The following is a 13,855-nucleotide window of genomic DNA, read 5'->3' on the forward strand; positions in this document are numbered from 1 at the left end:
TTTAAGCAAATAATATATTAATGTTTCCACCATTTTCACCAGCTAGTTGGTAAACTTAGCTGCTACCATGTTATGCTGGCACTCACTAAAAAGGCAGCTGTTAATGTGAAAAAACAACAACAAAAAAACTACATTAATAGAAGCTAACATCTTCACAGAGAGGAAGCACAAAAACTAGGAATGACTAACATCTAACATCACCTAAATGGTGTTACATATTGGGTGTGACTTCATAGCTAAATAAACTATATTTTTTGACTCCAAAATATCCAACTTAGTCTAGAAACAGGATGAAACATGCATGGAAAATTGACCCTGACTTTCAATGCTAATAGCTTTGTATTAAAAAGCATTGCACTCAGTTTTAACTAGGGTTGCCAACCGTCCCTTAAAATACGGAATCGTCCCGTATTTAGAAACAAAAGTACACATCCCGTATTGAGCTAATAAGGGACGCACTTTGTCCCGTAATACAGTGAGAATCAAAAGTAGTCTATAACTTTTAATGGAATTAACGCTTTGTTTGAAAACATAATTCCCAGCCCCTCTCCTGCTTTGTGACCAATGAGCTGACAGCACACTTATGACAATTCGAGTATGACAATTCAGATTACCGCTCATCTCATTGGTCAAGGAAAGGTCGCTTACGGAGAAAATACTGGAAGACAACAGATGACCACAACAAGAAGCATGGCCAACAGGGAAACAAACGCCGACACTGCGGTGCAAGTCTCGGACGACAGTAAACCTTTTTTTTTTTTTGGCCTGTCCCGTTTGGCTCTTTTGCCATCAGAATTGTTGTCTAAAGGCAAAGAAAGATGCCCAGCGGATTTACTTTACCAAATTGACCATCCCAGCCTTGCCGTAATGGTCCATTTGATTCACCTTTTATTGTTTATTTTATTTTCACTTACTGAATACGGGACAGACTTGACTGGGGGAAAGAAGGGGAGAAAGAAAGAGGGAAAGAGAAACAGCTGAGAAGAGGGACGGGGGAGAAGGGCAAAAGACAAAAACCAACAGAATGAGCGGGGAAAAAAATGCATATATCAATCACCTGGATCACCTGCTGAGAAAGAAAAAAGAAAACAAGCAGAAGAGAACAAGAGTAATAGAATAAACAACATCACAATGATATATGGGAATATGACAGTAAATACTAAATATTAAACATTATTGTGCAGCACATAAGATCAACAGAACACAGTGTGCTTTGAGGTAGGAGCCAAAAAGGGTGTAGTTTGTGGGTGTGATCACCCGTGTGTACACCTGTGAGCATGGACGCGCTTGTTTTTTTTTTTTTTAAAGGTTCCTTCATGTAATGATCTGCTAGAGGGTGTGGGGGGGCCACAGCCCCGTCCTCCAGGGCATGAAGCAGGTATGGAGGAGATCAAAACTCCAGACATCCAGAGGCCCCCAGAACAGAAGAGACCAAGGAAGACCAACAGAGGGGCAGCCGCGCCACTGTCCCAGAAAGAGCTGAGGAGAGTCCCAGATGAGGGCTCACTCAGCAGCCAGGCCCCGATAAGCGGCCGCCAAGGAGTGAGCCGGTGTGTACCTGGACGCCCATCCCCGGACACAAAGAACCACCAACGCACCGATGTCTGAGGGAGTCCGCCACTGGCAGGGGAAGTGGTGGTAGGGGGAGATAGGCCTCCAAACCTTGGAGGGCCTAAGATGTCCCCAGAGAGGTGGCGCCTGACACCCAACCTGACATATAGACACAGAAATACAGGCACACACATATACAAACATCCATTCCCACCCTCATGCTCTCATATGCACTTACTCCACACTCAACCAATGAGGAGACAGACATAAAGAGACGCTGTACACACGATCACACTCCCCAAGCGTACTCTACAAACCGGGTCTAGGTACCCTTGCCCCTGGAGGGGGGAACTGCACCCAGACCCAGGTGGTGTTTCCCTTTTCCCTGCGGTGGGGGGAGGCAGACCGCCCCGACTCCGCAGCAGCAGGGAGGCCCCACACTCCAGACCGCAGTCGGACGGCCAACTCCTCCTCCTAGTCCTAGCCCCCCCGCTCCAGCAGGTCGCAGAGAACGGGGGTGAGAGAAGACTCCAAACCTCCCTCAACCCGCTCATTGTAGTGTTGATGCATGTGTGTTCTAAGGTGCATTTAAAACCCAGGAGGGCATGGAGCTACCTGCCAGAGAGCAGCAGGTAAGCGCATGGTCCCTCCTGATAGCCCTCAATGTCTACGTGTATTTAACATTGAGAGGTGGGCAACGACGCCAGGGGTGGGGTGTACACCCTGATGGTACTTTGGATTCCGTGTATCGTGCCCACCCCCAAGATCCTATATGTATGTGTAATGAGAGTGTGAGTAATGTGAATGTCTAAGTTGTGGGATAAAATTGAGGCAGAGGCAGCCAGAAGGGGACGGGGGGACGGGGGGGGGGGGGGGGGGGGGGTAGCCTCCTCTGCACCCTGGTGACATACCCCTACTCCAAGGTCCTGCATGTGTGGGTGGTTGTGGTGGAGCGGGAAGAGGGAGGCAGCTAGAGATCGGGAGGGAAGGAAGGGAGGGGCAAGTGACCCCTCCCTGGGGCCAGCTCCCCCGCTGACCCCAGTAGGCACCCCCATACTCCGCGACCCGCCAGGGAAAGGGGGCCCAGGCCCATCCAGACCGGGGCCCAGTGCAGCAGCGCCTCCCGGCCCCACAGAGCCCGGGACAGTCCACCGGCGGCACCCTGCTCCAGGGCTGGGCCCCCATGCACGGACGACATGGACGACAGTAAAGCTAATGCTGGGCTTACACTGTGCGATTTTTGGCCCATTTTGAGCCGATTTTTGAGTCGTGCGACCGTTTTGGCGATCGGCCCGATTCTGGCCTTCATCGTGCGTCGTGCATCGTGTAGTATACGTGGGGTAACGAGAAGCGATTAACACCTCACGACCAGCTCCCGATCATCAATCGCTTGGTCGTGAGGATTTCAAACCTGTTTGAAATCCTCGCGACCGTCGTGAGGGTGTCACCGCAGTTTGTCACACTGCGCACGCGCAAACACAAATGTCAGCGAAAAAGACGGCGCAGCACGGCAGTGTAGCGTGTGATCTGGACACAAGCGATGGAGGCACAACTTGTAGAACTTTGGAAAGCTCATCCAAGCCTTTTCGATGTGGCCTCACAAAATTATCACGACCACAACAACCATGAAAATAGTTGGATCTACACTGCTGCTCAATCACAGCTGCCTGATCAATGTTTTTCATTAGCAATTTAGCAAAGTTGATGGTGGTGGTGTGTCTGTGTGAGTGAAAGACAGAGAGGGAGAGCGAGCGACAGATTTTCTGTTATAACCTTCATTTTATGGACGCACAGTGTGAGCACTCAGGTCGCATCAGAGCATCGGGACGTATAGTGTGAGACCCTGCATCGTGACCTACGAACTTCTAACCCCTGCGAGTCAACCGTACAGTTTGAGCAGGAGCTGAATCGCGCGACTGAAAAAATCGCACAGTGTCTGCCGAGCATAAAGCTCACACACTATACGTCCCGATGCTCTGATGCGACCTGAGTGCTCACACTGTGCGTCCATAAAATGAAGGTTATAACAGAAAATCTGTCGCTCGCTCTCTCTGTCTTTCACTCACACAGACACACCACCACATCAACTTTGCTAAATTGCTAATGAAAAACATTGATCAGGCAGCTGTGATTGAGCAGCAGTGTAAATCCAACTATTTTCACGGTTGTTGTGGTCGTGATAATTTTGTGATGCCACATCAAAAAGGCTCGGATGAGGTTTCCAAAGTTCTACAAGTTGTGCCTCCATCGCTTGTGTCCAGATCACAGTCTGCACAGCCGTGCTGCTCCATCTTTTTCACCGACGTTTACGTGTTTGCGCGTGAGCAGTGTGAGCAGCTGTGGTGAGACCCTCACGAGCGATTGATGATCGGGAGCTGGTCGTGAGGTGTTAATCACTTCTCGTTACCCCACGTATACTACACGACGCACAATGAAGGCCAAAATCGGTCCGATCACCAAAACGGTCGCACGACTCAAAAATCGGCTCAAAATGGGCCTAAAACCGCACAGTATAAGCCCAGCATTAGAGCAGCAATGTTTGTTCCCCTCAGAGAAAGGGAAGAATGGAAAAAGGAAAACACCTGGCTGGAAAAAGTTAATATGGACATGTGCAGTGAATATCAGCGCTATGTGGCCAGAAGTGTGATAATATAACTTATTTTGTGTAATAAACAACTGCAAGGATGGATGATTACAACAAATAGATGAGTAATACAAAAAAGTAATACATAGATGAATAATGATGATGAGTTATGATGCGTAATCATGGGAACAAGCGGGTTTACAAACAGGAGCAGCTGATTAGCATTAGAAAAGCTGAAATAATACCTCAACTGAAGCCAATTGTACTAAATGCACTAAATGTGCACTGTTACAAGAATGTTTTTCTTTCTATTATTTTCTATTATTTTAAGTTAAGCAGGACAGAGTTCTTTTAAAGAAAGATTTACTTATATTCTCAAAAGTTAAGCATGACAGGCTTCTGTTTAAGAAAGAGACCTGTTTTACTGTGTTAATGTTGTCATTTTGAGCTAAAAATAAATGGCTAAATGATCACTTGTTTCACATGTGTTCATATCACAAAGAATAGAATATGCATCTACTTAAATCAACTTCAAGTCAAATGGTTAAAAAAAATAATTTCACACACAAAAAAAGAGCTAGAAAATTCACCACACTGCATGGGAAGGGTGAAGACAACTGGGTCGCCCGGCCCTGGCCACGAGGTGTCCCTTATTTATTTTTCAGGGAGTTGGCAACCCTAGTTTTAACCCTCAAATGTGCAACTATGTAGTAATAGAACTGTCACTAGACCCCATTTGTTTAAATTCCATTCATGCATTTGAGACATCAGTAGTGCTTTAGAAAGCAATTTCATTTCTATTAGCCACTCTTTATGTTGTGCTAGGCTAAACATGCCCTGGAGCTTTCTGTGCACTTTAAATTCACTACAAAGCTTTGTCTAATAACAGACATAATGTAGACATGATCAGCTTCTCTTTGTGCAGTGATCAATGGATAGTGTAGCAGTGGGTGTGCATACTGTATGCTTTACTGTCATGATAACTTTGCCTAAACCATTTCTGGATACCCAGTCATTCATCAGTGTGCTACGCAGCCTGAATCCTCCCCAGCTAACCTCATCAGTTATTCAGCAAGTTTATTTCAAACCTTATTTATCACAGAATTCCTTCACAGATACAACAAACTCCCTAACCTCAAATCGAGCATGAAAACCGAGGAGGCTCCATCAAAATTTGTCAATTCCTTTCAGCATTTCGCTGTCTATCCATCATGATTTGCATAAAAATACGCCACTGGAAAGCCGGCCAGGGAAAATATAAAATAATATACAGTAGCGAGGTTCTTTTTCATATCTCGCACTATTGATTTCTGAAAAACTATCAAACAGACAGTATGGGGAAAAAAACATTGAAAAATGTCTTATGCATACCATGGATCGTTTGATATTTAAACATTGCTTCATTAGAAACAAATTGACAAAACAGACAAGCCCAATTTTAAATCTTTGTATGCATGCAAAGACGTGTGCAACAGACACCATAATATAGTTTCACAAAGCAGCAACCTCCAGGGCTGAAAAACGAAACCTGGATCGAAATGCTTCAATGGCCACTCGAGGCTGGCTCCAAAAGCGAGTAAATCCCTGCAGACTTTCATGTTAAAAATGGCCATTGATTTCTTCCCTACTGTTTATATTCGCTTCATCTATGAGTACTCCTTATTCGTGAGACTGGTGGCTACTTAATTTGATCACAGTACAGTGGCTGTGATCAGACAGATGGATACGCTGACTGAGGTGGACAGAAGATGGACAGATGGAAAGATAGAGGGCAACAGATAAAGGTTAGGTGAGGACAGCACTAGTTAAACATTTTACAGTGTCCTACATTCCTGAGCTGCCTCGCATACTTTTTCCTATTATAGTTCTTTCTGGGTGGCATTATGTCCGGTGTATTTGTGTGCAGGCTCCGTTAAGAAGGTGGCGTTGCTGGAAAGCGTGTGTACCATCCTTCATGTGCCTGGCTCTTCAGGCACAAACACACACACGTCCAGCCTTTACGATAAGAGAGAGGACAAACCAAGAGGCATCACGCCCAGAAGTGTGTATGTGCGTGTGTGCAATGATATACACACTTTATGTCTTTGGTGGCTTTATTTTAAATGACATGAATTTCATTACACATTTCTGCAAGTTTGTCCTTGTGAGGATATATCTATATAAAGATATGCAGGGGCGCCGTATCAGTGTGTGTACAGAGTACAAAAAAGAGAAGAAGACATTTTTTCGTGTTTTTCGTCCTCCACTTCACCCTCTTGCGTAGATCTGCTTCAGTTTGGAATTTGCCTCATGCAAACTCCCTCCAAGGCTGCGTCCTCCTCCCCGTCGCCCTGCCCTCTATCAGCATCATCAACGCTGGCACGGACTCTGACAAAACAGCGCACGGCTTCCTGCAGTTGAGATCGTTAGTTTGATACACTCCATTTCTCCTCAGCTGTTTCTTCATTCCAGATGAGGGGAGATGGGTCAGTTTTCACTGAGCACATCGACCGTCATCTGGCTCTAATCAGGGGCAGCAAGTGTTTTTACAGTCTATTTTTGAGCAGACATCATTCATCATCTGCTTTTTAAGTTTGTTTATGTTAATCTGTCTGATGAAAAAATTACCCTAATATTTGTTGCTCTGGGGGATTTATAGCTTGTCTGTGGCGCTTGAACATAAGTTTTCCCATCCTGATGATGATACCGTAAATTTCCCACAGGGACCTCAGTGCTCAAAACTGAGATCATGCTGGATTTATTATATGTTCTCCTACTGGTGAGATTCTTTCACTTTTTTGCCCTTGCTGTGCTCATGTAAGCCGCTGTCTGGTTGCGGGATGGACAGTACTATGAAAATACTGTACACACCAAATGAAAATGAGGATGCTTTGAAATGCATCTATATCTGTTTTTCATATTTATTAAGAAAACAAAAAATGAATGGGCATCTACACACAGTAGGATTTCAGTTAATGTCATTTGAACATCATAGAAACAGTTGGTACTATTAAAGGAAAAATAGTCCCTTGGTGGAAGGGAAGTATATGCAGAATTACATCTTAGATGTGACAGAAATATCCTACAACTTAAATATGATAACAGATGAAATTATCCGGTCTTTAAGTGATGATGTTTGAACCCTGCTTACGGGTCCAAACTAGTCTGTGTTATTAAGGCTGTTGTGTTTTTAACATGGTTTAATGCTTTGTATTTTGTTCTATTTAATCTGAACAACCCCCTATCAAAAACGACGTGATCACTGTCAGCCTCTCTCAGTTTTTATTACCACTATTCATTTTAAAGCTTGGTTTTTAAAACCTTACATTGTAACTACAGCCCAGCCCATACAGACTTTATTAATGGCTAACTTCGTAATGTGGATTATCTCAGTTGTTTGTTCTCCTGACTGAAGTGTGGTCCATTTACAGCAGCCTGCTATGCGATTGCATTTGTCACTAACCATTGGGAACCCTCATGTTAACTTCAGCTTCACTGTGTTTATGTTATGCTAACATAGCTGTGTAGCTAGCCGCCACGTAGCACATCATTATATACCAGCTAGCCCAACTTCAGTAACCCTACAAACATTACTGATGTTTAGTTTTCTGTCTTCATTTATGTCGGAAGTGATAGCAGAGCTGAATGTTTCAATTTTTTCTCAAATCTCTCAGTAAGAACGTGGTATATTATGTTTGGGTGGAAACTAGCGAGTTAACTTCCCGCTAACTTCTAATGCTGTTAAATTTCCTAAATTCTGTTTTCATGGATGCCTGGATGTTAAACTTAATTGTTATACCTGGCAAAGCAGCCACACTGATCATTTTGTTAAAAATGAAATAATTTAGACAATTTGTAACTCTCAGTGTTTGTTTGACTTTGGGACCTGAAGTGGTGTTTGAACCCGGACATGGCTAATGACATCAGACTTAAAGATCGGATAACTGTTGTAGATAAAGAGAAAAACAAATTCAGAGTAAAGACATTTCAACACAAGAAGAGACTTTGTGAAAGTACAAGACTTTTGTGACTCCAATGTCTGCTAACGATCAACGGTCAGCTACAAAATGATGCATGATGAGCAACACACGTAACCACCTAAAGCTCCTTTGATTGCTCTGATATTCCCACTCTTAATTTGACTTACAGATTTTTTTTTTCAGTAACATTTGAATTTTGCTGTTATTTTTGTTAAAGTTAGCACTGATTCTAGCACATCTTGCCAACCAAGCTAGCTATTGTTTGCTAAAAACAAAGCAATCCATGCTCTCTTCCAAATATGAAATATGTTGATCTTTGGTCTTTTGGTGCTTATAAACTAATATCTGTTGATTTAATTAAAGAATTTGTATTATTTCTTGTATTAGTTAACCTCTTCATTAGTATCGTGTTTTTTAGTATAGAGATTGTCCTGTGCGTCTATATTACGGTGAGGGTCACTTACAGATATTTTTTACTGCTCTTGCTTTAGACCAGGTGTCTCATACGTCCAGACAACTTCAGGAAATGTGAAGGACAATATAGATTTGGACTTTTTGAGAGTATTTTCAAGTTTTAACAAGTTCTCATTTGCCATTCATACTAAACCAAAGTAATACCTCACATATAAAAAATTAAATGACAGGAAAATTATTGTGAGCTTGCAGTAAAAAAATTAAAAGAAAACTATTTTAGAATTCCAAGGCAATCTGGGAAATGAACTAACATTACTTTTTCTGTAGCTTTGCACATTTATCATTATCACCTCTCCAGCCCATTTAAGATCAAAGTGGGCCCTATATGTCGCCCACAATGTAAAATGTGATTATGGAAAAACCTACATTTCCCATAATCTAACAGTATGCTGTTTCCTGTTTTCTGGTATGAAGTGAGATTATTTAAGGAAATTTTCTATACTTGACAAAAGAGCCAAATGAGGCACTTTCATGAGCTGATTTGAAACATAGGTTGAGTGTTCTTATAATGTTGTCTTATATATCAACCATAGTATGTGTAATATTTTGTCATAAAGCCGTCCTTACGCTGATTCAGTTCTGTACTTTCAAATGTCTTTCTTTTCTAAGTCACTGTTTCATGAAAGTAAACTGAATGTCCATAGCAACTATTACTGAATATTACACAGGTTGAGGTTCCTGTTTCCGGGGACTGGAAGATACCGCTAACCTCATGTCTCTGCTGCTTGTGGGAGGGCATCTCCATGCTGTTCTGTTAACTGTTTACCCATTTACCTTCTCTCTCCGGCCTGCAAGCCATCTGTCAGCTCTGTGTATGCATACTTGTGATTGAGTATGTGCGTCTGAGAGAACGAGAGAGGGAAGGAGTAGCTATTCTTGTTTTGCTCCAGTGTAACAAGCAAGAAGGGATTGTCCTGGGACACCTTAATGTGTAAAAGGCGGGCATTCATGGGTTCATTAAGGGAGTTTCTCCCACTTAAGGTGCTGCACACACACACACACACACACACACACACACACACACACACACACACACACACACACATACCCTCTCCGACATGTGTTGCGAATTTGTCAGACAGACAGACTTGGAGTCAGTTCGAGGAGGGAATTCCTTCATCTGCACGCTCCTTCAAGCAACACATGTGCTCAGCATCTGGTCCACACACTCACACACACATATCCAACACACACGTAAGCAGAGGCAGTGAGTGTGAGAAGGGATAACGATAAACACTGATCAAAAAACAAGAAAAACGTTTTTTCAGGCATTCCACAGTCTCTCCCCTAAGTGTTGTCCTTCTAACCTCCCATCACAGTCAGAAAAGCGCCTCTAAAGAGCTGCCGGAGTGTGTGTGTGTGTGTGTCTGTGTGTGTGTGCGCGCCCCTGTGTGCATGTATGTGAGTGTGTGTGTGGCGTCTCAAGGTTAAGAGGCCGACTGATCTGATGCTGCTCTTTTATGTACTGTCGAAGCCATATCCTCCATTCAGTGATGAGTGATTCACCCGCTCTTGACGTCTCAAAGGGGATGCGCATATGCCACTCTCTGCTTTGAAGGCTGATTGTGCGAAGGTACATGCAAATATAACCGTGTGTTTGTCAGGCTCGCAAACATCGCGTGGATGCTTTGCTCCATGTGCAAGCACAAACAGGCACAGCACTTATGTGTGCGTGTCTCAGTGTCAGTGTGTAAGCATGTGTGCGTTTTTCAAACTTTTCTGGACTTTCAGTTGCAGTCCACAGAGCGCTGGAATGAAAGCATATTGTTTGCCAGAACACATGCATTGCAGCCATGTCTAAAAGCAAGAATGTAAATGTGGTTCAGAACCTTACGATGATTAATCACCACTTGCCCTGTGAGGGGTGGGAAGTGTTTAATACATGCAAAATATAATTGGCTACATAATAATGTTTTCCCATTTTTCTGTTTTAATTCCCAGCGTGATCGAGCACGTCCTGCAGAAACAGCAACAGCATTTGCCGCAGCTCTATTCACACATGCTTCCATTCTTTCTGTATGTTCCAGGATGCTGGAGTACTCGCTCAACCTGCAGAACGTCAGCTTTTCAGCAGTGAGGACAGTTCGTGTGCTGAGGCCGCTGAGAGCCATCAACCGAGTGCCAAGTGAGTGTAGATCTCTGCTCACAAGCCACATCCCAGACCCTCATACACTCCGTCCTTTTGCAATTTTAGGCTTCCTCTCCTTGTTTTCTAAAAGTCAGGCCAGGTTGCCCAACTTGTAGTCTGGGAATAGCTTTAGGCCAATTTCAGTTATTATTAAAAAGTAGATGGTGGCGGTGCAAGCGCAGGGTGAGAACACAGATAATCGTCCAGTCTGTGAGGTTCAAGCGGCTGTGCTCTGACAAAAATATCACACAGACAGTATGGAAACATTCAAAAACACATTCAGCACACTAATTGTTTTGCTTCCTTTGATATCTCAGTATCGCTCCTTTCATTGGGCCAAAACAGTCAGGTCCAATTTTAAATGCGCTTGGCATTTTTCTTTTTTCTTTCTTTCTTTTTCTTTTTTTTTAAATTGCATGCAAAAGCAGGAACCCATGTGTGCAACAGACACCATATCATAGTTTGACCAAGCAGCCAACCAACCTGCAGGGCTGAAAAATGAAGCCGGCATGGAAAAGCGCCAATGGCCACTTGAGGCTGGCTCCAAGAGTGACTAAATCCCCACAGTCTTTCATGTTAAAATGGCTAACTTCTGCTAAGAAATTAGCCTAATGCCAACAAAAAATTGTTCATGTGTTGTTTTGATCTCTATAATAACCACATAGCAGTATTTTTTTTTTACATTCACTCCTTAGGCTCTTGTTTGCTATTAGCTGTTTTTCAGTATGCTTCAAATCAAGAGAGCAAAAACAGCAAAGAGTGACCTTTGTATTTTTTTGTAATTCACCTCTTTCAATCTTGTTGAGGCTAAAGTTGAAGTTAAAGTTGTTTTAGCAGACTTGATGCTTAGCAGACAGCTAAAATCAAGTCACTAAGTCGGACCACTCAGTTGTGTTCTCTTGATTCCCCTTGAAGCATGCTGAAAAACAGCTAACAACTATCCTGTGCATTAAAATTAGTATCCCTTTTGCCCTGACCCTGTCTCCCCTCACCCTAAGCTGTTGCAGCAGATGGTTGCCTTTCCCTGAGCCTGATTCTTCCAGGTTTCTTCCTGTTAAAAGGGAGTTTTTCCTTCCTACCATCGCCAAGTGTTTGCTCATAGGTGGTTGTCTGACTGTTGGGGTTTTCTCTGCATTATAGTAGAGTCTGTACATTATAGTAAAATGAATAAAACTGATTTGAACTGATGCTGAGGAGTCCTGTAAATAGAAATCAAAAGGCACATCCAAAAATGGATACTGCTTGCTTCCCAATGGCCAGCAAGCAGTATTTTGGTTCTCGTGATGAACTAGGCTTGATAGCCAAAGATATTAGCCATATGGTTTTATCTTATCTTATATCTTATATTGGGTCTATTTGCCTGTAATGTTGCTTGCTATAATTGTTGGTCATGCAGGTTCAGTTCCTCCACAATGGCGGTATGTAGGTCAGAGGCAAGTTGATCCATGGTTGGACACCTTCAGCGTCTCTGTGTTTTGCTATTCTCCCCATCCAAACAGTTTTGGTCTCTGACAGATTTATAAGCAATTTTCCAATTCACCAACTTCTATTAAAGGACTGTAGTTCATAGCGACACTCACAGACTGACTGTCACACTTGTTCATTACCCTCCACGAATCCCTCAGTCACTCGCCCTGTCTCGCATCCTCGCCCATCTCATACTTACTCTCACACCCTCCCCCAGAAAGAGTGCCCCCTGTTCCCTTCCCCTTCTATTCCATCGGTCTTCATTACTGTTTAATCAGTGCAGATTGAATTTCCAGTGCACACATTAAGGTTTAAATAAATCATAAGGATTTCTATAGTACCCCAGCAGTCCACTTGGTGCCTTCCTTCTTAACTTGATATCAGCACCTGCAATGCTTTCATTTTAGATACAGATCCTAATTATGTCATTGGCTTCTCTCAGAATCATTTCATCGCAATGTGTTTCAGTGTGTGTGTGTGCAGGTGTTTACCCCATGTGGGTGCATGAATGGGATATCAACCCCCTTCCTCACCCATTCCCCCAGCCGATGACACTCTTAAGCCCCTTGTATAATCTCACTCTCTTGTCAATCAAAGCCATTGCGGGGGGTTCACCCTTGCTCATTACCCCTCATATGCAACACACACACACTAAGAGAGTGCACAGTTACTCACACTGACTCGCTCATTAGGCATCCAACCATCCCTCACCCTAATCATGGAACTAATAGTGGCATTCATGTGCGGATGATTTGGTCTGACTCTGGCCCTGTGGGGAAAATGTCATTGGGTAGATTTGTACTGGTGGTAGTGATGGGGCGGGTGGTGGGGGGGATGCCTTTGGTGTGGCTTCTATCTGTCTTCTGCCCCCGTTTTAGCTTTTTTGCTGTCTAATCAGATCTTGTGGAGAAACTTGCAGCATTCATCATGACTCTGGGTGGGGATGTTTGTTGTGTAGCTCGGGCTATTTGGAGGTAAACTGAATTGAATCTGAACACGTGGGTTCTCCAGTTTTTTGATGTTGGCCATTCATGTCCTAGATGATAGAGAGGTTTTAGAGTATGAGGCTTTTTCCCATTTCTGTTTTTCCCCAGTTTCATTAGTCTACAGTGATACAAAGGCCAAAGCTGCAGTTTGACATTTGAAAGTTCACCAAGTTGATAAAAGAATTTGACTTGCCTAATTGGCGCATTTGCCACATTTTAAAAGAGGTGATGTGGCTTTGAGTCATACATGCAAAAGCAGCTCTGTCCACATAATTAATTATATAATTTATTATTGATATACAGTGCTCAAGCATATTAAAAAAACACTTAGAAAAGTCATCAGATCATGCTGGATATCAATACTTATACAGCCTGGGTAAGGTGTTAGGAGTGAAAGGCTACCAAACTGTTTGATGGAGATTGGTATTATCGTTAAGGCTGAAGTCAAAGACACCCTGAAAATCAAAGCGCAAATATGATGAAGCAGGCCGGTCAGTTCTGCTGGAATTTCATTGCATCAACTGAAAATAGTACTCAGTAGTTTGTATGGCTACCACCTGCTTGTTTGAATGCCTGGCAATGTTGGGGAATGTTCCTAACGAGATGACGTACTGGGGAAACCCCCCAGATCTGGACCAGGGCATCACTGAGTTCATGGATAGTTTGAGGTGCAGCCTGGTGGCTTCAGATGGACTAGATAATGTCT

The 13,855-nt window shown here is 43.3% G+C and overlaps 1 protein-coding gene across 3 annotated transcripts in view; it reads left to right on the forward strand.

Moving 5' to 3' along the window:
* The window catches only part of cacna1g (calcium channel, voltage-dependent, T type, alpha 1G subunit), a 213,366-nt gene that overhangs the window by 44,964 nt on the left and 154,547 nt on the right, over window positions 1–13,855 (forward strand). For all 3 annotated transcript variants that reach the window (XM_085283808.1, XM_085283809.1, XM_085283810.1), the window contains exon 3: window positions 10,596–10,693. In XM_085283808.1, the coding sequence (XP_085139934.1) occupies window positions 10,596–10,693 (98 nt within the window). The remainder of the gene's footprint in view (window positions 1–10,595; window positions 10,694–13,855) is intronic.

Source organism: Mchenga conophoros, linkage group LG8 (assembly GCF_057382185.1).
Source record: "Mchenga conophoros isolate Kocher_MC1m ecotype Shallow Benthic linkage group LG8, M_conophoros_male_GT1.1, whole genome shotgun sequence".
Lineage (NCBI taxonomy): Eukaryota > Metazoa > Chordata > Actinopteri > Cichliformes > Cichlidae > Mchenga > Mchenga conophoros.